Below are 11362 nucleotides of genomic sequence, written 5' to 3'. Positions count from 1 at the left end.
CTACTTTTAGGACTTGTGTGAAAATCTGATGATGTTTTAGGTCATATTTATGCAGAAATATAGAAAATTCTACAACCCTGATTCCAAAAAAGTTGGGACAAAGGACAAATTGTAAATAAAAATGTAATGCAATGATGTGGAAGTTTCAAAAGTCCATATTTTATTCAGAATAGAACATAGATGACATATCAAATGTTTAAACTGAGAAAATGTATCATTTAAAGAGAAAAATTAGGTGATTTTAAATTTCATGACAACAACATATCTCAAAAAAGTTGGGACAAGGCCATGTTTACCACTGTGAGACATCCCCTTTTCTCTTTACAACAGTCTGTAAACGTCTGGGAACTGAGGAGACAAGTTGCTCAAGTTTAGGGATAGGAATGTTAACCCATTCTTGTCTAATGTAGGATTCTAGTTGTTCAACTGTCTTAAGTCTTTTTTGTCGTATCTTCCGTTTTATGATGCGCCAAATGTTTTCTATTGGTGAAAGATCTGGGCTGCAGGCTGGCCAGTTCAGTACCCGGACCCTTCTTCTATGCAGCCATGATGCTGTAATTGATGCAGTATGTGGTTTGGCATTGTTATGTTGGAAAATGCAAGGTCTTCCCTGAAAGAGACGTCGTCTGGATGGGAGCATATGTTGCTCTAGAACCTGGATATACCTTTCAGCATTGATGGTGTCTTTCCAGATGTGTAAGCTGCCCATGCCACATGCACTAATGCAACCCCATACCATCAGAGATGCAGGCTTCTGAACTGAGCGCTGATAACAACTTGGGTCATCCTTCTCTTCTTTAGTCTGAATGACACGGCGTCCCCGATTTCCATAAAGAACTTCAAATTTTGATTCATCTGACCACAGAACAGTTTTCCACTTTGCCACAGTCCATTTTAAATGAGCCTTGGCCCAGAGAAGACGTCTGCGCTTCTGGATCATGTTTAGATACAGCTTCTTCTTTGAACTATAGAGTTTTAGCTGGCAACAGTGGATGGCACGGTGAATTGTGTTCACAGATAATGTTCTCTGGAAATATTCCTGAGCCCATTTTGTGATTTCCAATACAGAAGCATGCCTGTATGTGATGCAGCGCCGTCTAAGGGCCCGAAGATCACGGGCACCCAGTATGGTTTTCCAGCCTTGACCCTTACGCACAGAGATTCTTCCAGATTCTCTGAACCTTTTGATGATATTATGCACTGTAGATGATGATATGTTCAAACTCTTTGGAATTTTACACTGTCGAACTCCTTTCTGATATTGCTCCATTATTTGTCGGTGCAGAATTATGGGGATTGGTGATCCTCTTCCCATCTTTACTTCTGAGAGTCGCTGCCACTCCAAGATGCTCTTTTTATACCCAGTCATGTTAATGACCTATTGCCAATTGACCTAATGAGTTGCCATTTGGTCCTCCAGCTGTTCCTTTTTTGTATCTTTAACTTTTCCAGCCTCTTATTGCCCCTGTCCCAACTTTTTTGAGGTGTTGCTGTAATGAAATTTCAAGTGAGCCAATATTTGGCATGAAATTTCAAAATGTCTCACTTTCGACATTTGATATGTTGTCTATGTTCTATTGTGAATACAATATCAGTTTTTGAGATTTGTAAATTATTGCATTCCGATTTTATTTACAATTTGTACTTTGTCCCAACTGTTTTGGAATCAGGGTTGTAAAGGGTTCACAAACTTTCAAGCACCACTGTGTATATATATATATATATATATATATATATATATATATATATATATATATATATATATGCCTGTCTCTCAGCCATTGTTACTCTTAACAACCCAAGTTCTTGGTTACTTTGAAGAATCTAAAATATGAAACACACACACACACACATATATATATATATATATATATATATATATATATATATATATATATATATATATATATATATATATATAATGTGTGTGTGTGTGTGTGTGTGTGTGTGTGTGTGTGTGTGTGTTTCATATTTTAGATTCTTCAAAGTAACCAAGAACTTGGGTTGTTAAGAGTAACAATGGCTGAGAGACAGGCAAGGTTTATGTCAGCTGCCAAGCCCAAATCACGGAGGATAAAAGTATAGTAAAAGCAAAAGAATCTGTGGGGTGGAGGTCATTAGCAAACCTGACAAGTGCCACATGCGGCATGCCGTCTGAGTTGAGTTGGGTTGTACTCCTAACAAACCAACTCAAAAGCGTCATGTTTACCTTCATGATGCTTTGCATGCTATTGGCATTATCTTAACCAGCTTCAGTCACCTGGAATGCTTTTCAATTAAAAGAAGAAGCCTTTATTTTGTACACTTTTGTACACATGTACACTTAAGCATTTAAGTTAAATTTAAATTAAATTACATTTAAATTAGAGGATACACCTTTCCATTTAATCCATCTGATGCAGTAAACATACACATGTGCATGCACACAAGTGAGCGATGAGCACACACCTCCACCAGAGGCATGCCTAGGACCAGGCAATTGGATATTTTTTTTCTATAACCCCAAACCTGTCCTGCTGAACATAGGTTTCATTCTCTTTTGAATGGGGGGGGACCATGGCATAGGTTAACATTACTATCACATACTTTCAACAAGTTTGATCATTTGTGTGTTCAAAAACAATCCTCGAAAATCCCCTGGCTCCTCCCACCACCATTCTCCTTACCTCTGCAGGGCTACTGTCTCTTTTTGATTCTCACCAAATGCACATAGATAGATGTTCCCTAATCCCGACTGCATTCCCTGATCTCTCCAGGTTTTTCAAATACTTAATAAGACATGAGAGGTAAAACATTTTGTTGCCATTATAGTTGCCATGGATAACTAATATACTATGCTATGTAACTATGTTCAGTTAATCCATATAAAGTTTGACATTGCCATCATAATATAATCATCAGTGGGATTAATCTACTGACAGATAGCTATGTTAGCTGGCTAATGTTAGAGCCAACATTTGAGCTTGGTCAAATCCAATCTCATCTCATCTCATTATCTCTAGCCGCTTTATCCTTCTACAGGGTCGCAGGCAAGCTGGAGCCTATCCCAGCTGACTACGGGCGAAAGGCAGGGTACACTCTGGACAAGTCGCCAGGTTATCACAGGGCTGACACATAGACACAGACAACCATTCACACTCACATTCACACCTATGGTCAATTTAGAGTCACCAGTTAACCTAACCTGCATGTCTTTGGACTGTGGGGGAAACCGGAGCACCCGGAGGAAACCCACGTGGACACGGGGAGAACATGCAAACTCCACACAGAAAGGCCCTCGCCGGCCACGGGGCTCGAACCCGGACCTTCTTGCTGTGAGGCGACAGCGCTAACCACTACACCACCGTGCCGCCCTGGTCAAATCCAATGATTTGTATAATTAAAAACGCATACTATATGTTTCCTGCTACATTTGTGTGTGTGTGTTTACTTAAATTATGGCTTATTTCGGCAAGCTAGATGGTGATGGACATCAGAAGGTTTTTTTTGGGGGGGGGGGGTTGGGTTTTTTTTTGGGGGGGGGGGGGGGGTTGCTGCTCATTAGAGTGCTGGAACAGGAGCTGAGGGTGCAGTTCAGCAAGAAACCATTAGTAGTAGGCAAAAGGGAGAGCAGTAATCTTAGGCTTCAAGGTGAAATGATGAAATGGGAAAACCAGCAATCCAATATATTTTGCACACACACACACTACCAGACGTGTCTTTGGCCAATATTTTTTTCTGTATTTTATCTGGTCTGAACAGTTAGACAGTTTGGTCTAGTTTGAACAAACTACCTTGAATAGATTGTCTTTGATTAAAAACTTATGCTAGAAATAAATCAAGAAGGCTATATAGTGGAGTGGAGCCATTGTCAACTCAATGTGATAATAGTTGTCTTTGTAGCTTTGCAGATGAATAACTGTCCTAATATTGAATATTTTGGAACTACATGACTGCCTTCTCATTGAGGTCATAAAGGAAAGGGGATGCTAAGATAGAACACAGTATGGGGGGTGGGCATGTAGGCAACATGTAGACTAAGCCCCTGACCTCAGTACACTCTCGACACATCCCTGACTTCCACCAGTCTAGGCTGTTGACACCAGGCAGGTTGGGTCCATGGATTCATGCTGTTTGTGCTAAATTCTGACCCTACCATCTGTATGCTTCAGCATAAATTGGGATTCATCAGACCAGGTTAAGTTTTTTCCTGTCTTCAACTGTCCAGTTTTGGTGAGCCTGTGCCCACTACAGCCTCAACTTTCTGTTCTTGGCTGGCAAAAGTGGAACTTGATGTGGTCATCTGCTGTTGTAGCCCATTCACCTCAAGGTTCAATGTGTTGTGTATTCTGAGATGCTTTTCTGCTCACCACAATTGCACAGAGCGGTTATCTGTGTTGCTGTAGCCTTTCTGTAAGCTCTAACCAGTGTGGCTATTATCTGTTGACCTGTCTCATAAAAAAGGTGTTTCTGTCCATAGAACAGCGACTCACTGGATGTTTTATCTAATGCACCGTTCTGAGTAAACTCATCTCATCTCATTATCTCTAGCCGCTTTATCCTGTTCTACAGGGTCGCAGGCAAGCTGGAGCCTATCCCAGCTGACTACGGGCGAAAGGCGGGGTACACCCTGGACAAGTCGCCAGGTCATCACAGGGCTGACACATAGACACAGACAACCATTCACACTCACATTCACACCTACAGTCAATTTAGAGTCACCAGTTAACCTAACCTGCATGTCTTTGGGCTGTGGGGGAAACCGGAGCACCCGGAGGAAACCCACGCGGACACGGGGAGAACATGCAAATTCCACACAGAAAGGCCCTCGCCGGCCACGGGGCTCGAACCCGGACCTTCTTGCTGTGAGGCGACAGCGCTAACCACTACACCACCATGCCGCCCTCTGAGTAAACTCTAATATGAAAATCCCAGGAGATCCACAGTTGTAGAAATACTCATGTCACAGTCAGACTCACTGAGGTCATTCTGATGATTAATATGAATTTTACCTGAAGCTGGCTGTATCTACATGATTTTATGCATTGCTCTGCTGCCAAACGATTGACTGTTAACGATTGTTTGTTTGCTTGTTCCTTGTTGTTTGGGCGCTTTAGGAGGCGCCTGTAGGGGGCGAGGGCTGACCTGGGGTCTGACACACAGTTAATTAGAGCACGCGGGTGAGCCGCTGCTATTTAATGCGTGACGTGTGTCAAGGAAACACAGTGAATCTTTTCTGGCATCAGCTACAGCGGTCATTTTCTAGGTAAGTTAATGAAGGGTTTTTTGAAAAGGCAACGACAAGGAATAATCTATAGGTTAGAAAAACTTTCTAAAGAGACAGGTCAACTAGTGTGAAATTGGTTAGACTTAATGGAGAATAACACTCAGGGAAAAGGGTACTAAAGTCTCTTTAAAAAAAAAAAAAGGGTGGGCTTTTTTTACTGTACCCCTTTACCTTTTAAATATATTTGGATTTCTTTTTAAATTAAACTGCACAATTGGGCCATAATTAGACAAACCTGATGTAAAGTACACTACATGCAAGGTTCTGGGTGGAGGACACTGAGTGAATGTAGGCTAGTGATGAAGAGCTCCTGGCTATGTAGTGTGTTCTAGAAAGATGTAAAGCTCAGATGATTCTTAAATCTCATCTTTAGTGTTTTTGTTTACATGGCATGTGGCTAGCTTTTGCTCATATTTAAAAAAAAATGCGTCTAGTTTAAACTGGGTAACAATGAGCCAAGGGTGGTGGGGTTTTTTTGTTTGTCTTTTTTGTTTTTCTCCCTCCCTTGTTTTTTCTAGAACTGGATGAAGCACATTACTTAATTTTAGATGGTCCTTCTCAACCTGTTAAACTGTAACAAAAGACAAGTTAAATATTTGATGCATGCCAGTCCTCCTATTTCCTCTGAACATCATCAGTCTACTAGGGCCAAACAACTTGTTACCCTGAGACACCGGATCCCTCCATAGCAGTCAGAAATTGGTCAGTGGATCAGCCTTGTTAAGGGGTCAGTAGGTCTTTATAATAGATAGAGGTGGGTGTGTAATAGAGGGACAACATGTCCTGTTCTCAAGTGAGTTACTTTACTGGAGAATCACTTTGAAAAGAGGTGACAAATGTTAACTAAACTGCATAGAGTTGGCTACAAATAGGTGTAGTCATGTGCCTTCAGATGTGTTTTTTTTTTTTTTTTTTTTTTTTTTTAATATAAATAGTGGTGTTAATGAGAAATTGGAACTAACAGGCTTGAGTGGACCTTGATCTGCACAGGTAATCACTCCCTGGAGAAAAATGGTTTCGCAGTTGGAAAATGCAATGGATGCCCTTATCAAAGTGTTCCACAGATACTCTTCCAGGGAGGGGAACAAATACAAACTGAGTAACACTGAGCTGAAAGATCTTATACGAGAAGAGCTAAGTGACTTCTTGGCTGTAAGTTAACTTTCTATGCCAGATGAACAAACTTTAGCCAGATTTTTTTTTTATAAATAAAAGTCTGAGACTCCTGCTTTTTTTTCCTTCCATTTGTTCCAGGCAAGTAAAGATCCACTGGTCGTGGAGAAGATAATGAATGATCTGGATGAGAATCGGGATGGGGAAGTGGACTTCCAGGAATTTGTAGTTCTGGTGGCAGCACTAACTGTAGCATGTAATGACTTCTTTATTCAGAGTATGGAAAAGTGATGCTGCTTCTGGTCATCTGGACTTTCTCTTCTGCTTTAATAAAATGTATTGCACGGAGTATGTCTTGGTACTTTTTTCTTTAAAGTATTCTTTGTTGTTGAAGGACCTGGTTGTACAGCCCTAGTATGTCTTCATGGAAGCAGGTTGAATAGCTTTTATCTACTGAGGAAAGGTGCAGTTGTAAATGTCATGTTTGACTACAACACTAATCAAACTCCCCATTGTTTCACAATTGCTAGTTGATTTGACTTGACGTACAGGCCAACTTGATGGCAACTAAAATCATTTTAGGCTAACCTGCTTGGGATGAGGGTTTTTTTTTTTTTTTTGAGAATGGTGCATCTGACTGCATTGTAGGGTTTTTCCCCCTTTTCCTGAGCAAATGTGAAATCTACAATGGGTACAAATGAGCTCATAGTAATAAAATGTATGCTGATATTTTTAGTGAGAAGACATGCATTTTAACAAGCCAATAATGGCTAGCAGCTAAAGGATAAAGTTGAGTTGAAATTCCTGCACTGCCAAGAGTGTGCATTGGGCTCTTGAACAAGGATTCAGGAGTAGCCATGGCAGAGCAGACTGTAATTGGCCCTGTGCTCTGCTATGAACATGCACTCCCCCCACAAGGCAAAGAGGGGTACACATTTATGGTCTTGACAGTCCAAACCATGTTCTGGATCTAGCTGAGAAGTGTTCCAAGTAAACAAAAGACCATACAGGGTGTTTCATCCCTTATGTCCTTTTCATATCTCTTAAAGACCCTGTGAGATCAGTTAAAACTGTACATATGGCATTTATTCAGATGGGGGGGTAATTGAGTTGGTATGATGTCAAAGGTGTTGGGTTGAATTGATGCACTGCAAATCCTACACCAGCTCAAGTACATCAATCTCAATTTTTAGGCACGCACAAAAGGAAGGTCAACTTCATGGTGACAGGCAAGCAATTCAGGGGAGTGAGAGGAGAGTCCAATACTGATAAGACTTGAGTGTGTTAAGAGGTGCCTTGTGAGTCTTCCATGCATGGAAGATTCAGATTTGTCATTTAACAAGCAAACATGTAAGGGCTTGGTGTAGGAATTCAATAATTGTAAATGTATTTTTCCACTGGTGGAGGTTCACAGCAGTTTTTCCACTTACAAGAATTAAGGCCTATAAAAGTTACTTGAGTGTTAATAGCCCCACCTTCTGGAGAATTTTCAGATTGCTCAATGTGTGGGAGGGAATAAATGAGGTGATGTGATTGAGGTCAGTTACAATGGTAGGTGCAAGAGATGCATCACATATAAAGAAACCATTACAAAAGGGAGCAGTTCTGATTGCTTAATATGACTGGAATTGCTCCAAGCCCATTTCCAGCATTTTAGCATAGCAATATTTTGAAGAGTAAGATTCTAGATAGTGTACTAGTCTCAATATGCAAGAATAAGGGAGATGTACAGAGCTGCAGTAATTAGAGGAATAAAATTGATGAGCCACACCATGAAGTTATGGGAAAGGGCATTAGAGGCAAGATTGAGAAGAGCGGTAGCAATCTGAACAGCAGTACGGGTTTATGCCAAGAAAGAGCACATCAGATGCAATTTTTGCTTTAAGAATGTTAATGGAGAAGTACAGGGAAGGCCAGAGAAAGCTACATTGTGTGTTTGTAGACCTGGAGAAGGCATACGATAGAGTGCCGAGAGATGAGTTATGGTATTGTGTGATAAAGTGTGGCATGAATGAGAAGTATATTAGAGTGGTGCAAGACATGTATGAGAACAGTGAAACAGCAGTTGGAATGACCAAATGGTTCAAGGTGAAGGTGGGACTCCAAGGATCTGCTTTGAGTCCTTTCTTGTTTGCCATAGTGACAGCTTGCCTGATGAAGTGAGGCAAGAGTCACCATAGAATATGATGTTTGCGGATGATGTATGTGGTGAAAGTAGAAAGGAGGTTGGGTTTGGAGAGATGGAGGTATGCATTGGAACGAAGAGGAATGAAGGTGAGCAGTAGCAAAACAGAATACATGTGCGTCAGTGAGAATGGGGATGAGTGTAGTGAAGATGCAAGGAGTAGACGTAAAGAAAGTTGGTGAATTCAAGTACCTGGGGTCAACTGTGCAGGAAAATGGGGGCTGCGATAGTGAGGTGAGGAGGAGAGTGCAGGCAGGGTGGAGCAGTTGGAGAAGGATTTCGGGAGTCATTTGTGATAGGAAAGTCCCAGCAAAAGTGAAAGGTAAGATGTATAAGACAGTAGTGAGACCAGCTATGATGTATGGATTGGAGACTGTACCCTTAATGAACAGACAGGAGGCAAAGTTGGAGGTGGCGGAGTTGAGGATGTTAAGGTTTGCGATGGGAGTGACAAGGTTGGATAGGATAAGGAACGAGCACATCAGAGGGACAGCATATGTGGAGAGCTTGGGAATTAAGCTGAGAGAGGAGACTGATGGGCACATCCTGAGAAGAGATACAGAGCATGTTGGAAGGAGAATGTTGAGGATGGAGCTGCCAAGCAAATGAAAATGAGGAAGGCCAAAGAGGAGATACATGGATGTGGTGAGAGAGGACATGAAGGTGGCAGGTGTGATAGAGAAGGATGCGGAAGACGGAGCAATAGAGACGAAAGATCCACTGTGGCGACCCCTAATCAGCAGCAGCCAAAAGAAGAGTATTCTGAAGAAGCCGCCTGTCATGTGCATACTCAAGCACAGTGAAATTCATCCTCTGCATTTAACCCATCTGAAGCAGTGAACACACAAGTGTGTTCACTGTGAGTACACATGCATACCCAGAGCAGTGGTTAGCTATGCTGCAGCACGCAGGAAGCAGTTGGGGATTAGGTGCCTTGCTCAAGTACACTTCTGCCTGTGGTTGCCCCATGTTAACCTAACCACATGTATTTAAACTGGGGGGGACCGGAGCACCCAGAGGAACCCACACAGACACGGGGAGAATATGCAAATTCCAAATATATTTACTATTTGTCATAGGGTACTATTTTGACTGAAACCAATGACCTGCTTATACAATTTACTATAAATATTTTGTATAGCGTTATGTAGTCCTTCTAATTTTTTAATTATCACTGGCAGTAGGAGGTGCTTAGTCCTATAAGGAGCCAAGGCAGACTTGCACTGTGAGCTACTGCCATTTAATGCATGAGATGCAAGAAAGAGGAGACAGTGAATCTCCTCAGGTGTCAACTGCAGCTTCCCTTTCTCGGTAAGATGACAAATTTCTCAATTTGTTAGTGTAATTGACTAGACCAGATAATGTTTTCTGAGATGTAGGCTAACCAGTCTGAAATGGATTAGAATCTCAGAAGAAAAGCAAAGTTAATTACAAATAAATTTGCATAGCATTCATTATAAAGATTTGGTATTGTCTTTTACTAGCATTTTTTTAATACAAACTACAGTAAATTACACAATGGTGGTTGTCTATTACTAAAAAATAATAATAATGAAGCCAAACAGCAGAATAAACATCTAAGACGTTTCTCAAATTAAAGTAAATTAAGAATGGGTTATAATAGTACAGGTACACAATTATAGGTTTATGGTTTTATTCTAATAAATGTCAGGAGCCATGTCTAGGTGTTAATAGTCAAATCTTTCACTTCTATTGTATATTTAAATTAGGTTAAAGCAGCTAAGATATCTTCCTGCCCAAGTCTTTATTTGACATCTGGCCTTTACATTACTTACTGGGAGGAGCACAATGAGTCCATTTCTGATGGTTATTCAGTCTGCTGAGAACTCTCAATTGCAGACCAAAAAAAAAAAAAACCAAAAATTGGTAATATATTACTATTTCATATATTGCCACTAAGCATCAGTTATTTGGACTAGATATTTGCCTGTAATTTGACATTGTGATAAACATGCATTTCATATTTTGCCACTTTGCTTGAATTCCATGTAGGGGTAACTCCCTAGGAAGAAAGCAATTTTGTACCAAGCCTGTTCCAAGGCCTAAAAAGTCTCATATAACTGCATGGTGCATTGATTTGCCTACGGAATTAGGTTTATGTTGAAATTATTTTATTTTTAATGTTCAATACAGACCATCACTGTAGAAACATGGCATCTCAGTTGGAAAATGCAATGGAGACCCTTATCAAAGTGTTCCACACATATTCTTCCAAGGAGGGGGACAAATACAAACTAAGTAAAGCTGAGCTGAAGAGTCTTCTACAAGGAGAACTAAGCGTTTTCTTAGCTGTGAGTTCATTTTCACATGATATCTGGCTTGCTGGAAGCAGATTATTACTCTTAACCATATGGTTCAGGCTATTTCATCCTTTTGATATCTTTACAAATATTGCCTTAACTGCCATGTTCAAATCTGGATTGTCTTGGATTTAGAGTCTGACTTACACACACTTTCTTTCCAGGCAAGCAAAGATCCACTGGTTGTGGAGAAGATAATAAATGATCTTGATCAGAACAGAGATGGGGAGGTGGACTTCCACGAATTTGTAATTCTGGTAGCAGCACTCACTGTGGCATGTAATGATTTCTTTGTTGAGTGTATGAAAAACTGATGTCTGTTCAGGTCATCTGGACTTTCTTTTCTGCACAGTAATATAACATCTAATGTATCATACTTGATCATTCTTTACTGATTATAAATTAAAATGTATGCAACTTCTTGTACTTTTTTCAACATTAGTCTTAATCTTACAACAGTTCCTTTTTCTGCTTTTT

At 40.5% G+C, this 11362-nt stretch overlaps 2 protein-coding genes across 2 annotated transcripts; both read left to right on the top strand.

The window, feature by feature from the left end:
• The first annotated feature begins 6277 nt into the window (after positions 1-6277).
• LOC132886036 (protein S100-A1-like) lies at positions 6278-6670 on the top strand. The gene is made up of 2 exons (XM_060920576.1): positions 6278-6418; positions 6521-6670. Exons 1-2 carry the CDS (start codon positions 6278-6280, stop codon positions 6668-6670), a joined length of 291 nt encoding a protein of 96 aa, XP_060776559.1.
• Positions 6671-9807: 3137 nt separating this feature from the next.
• Positions 9808-11199, top strand: LOC132886035 (protein S100-A1). Its single transcript, XM_060920575.1, has 3 exons — positions 9808-9875; positions 10732-10876; positions 11050-11199. Exons 1-3 carry the CDS (start codon positions 9808-9810, stop codon positions 11197-11199), a joined length of 363 nt encoding a protein of 120 aa, XP_060776558.1.
• Positions 11200-11362: the final 163 nt, after the last annotated feature.

The sequence above is a fragment of the Neoarius graeffei genome, chromosome 5, assembly GCF_027579695.1.
Source record: "Neoarius graeffei isolate fNeoGra1 chromosome 5, fNeoGra1.pri, whole genome shotgun sequence".
In the NCBI taxonomy this organism is placed as follows: Eukaryota; Metazoa; Chordata; class Actinopteri; order Siluriformes; family Ariidae; genus Neoarius; species Neoarius graeffei.
This window is presented reverse-complemented; position numbering and strand designations above follow the sequence as displayed.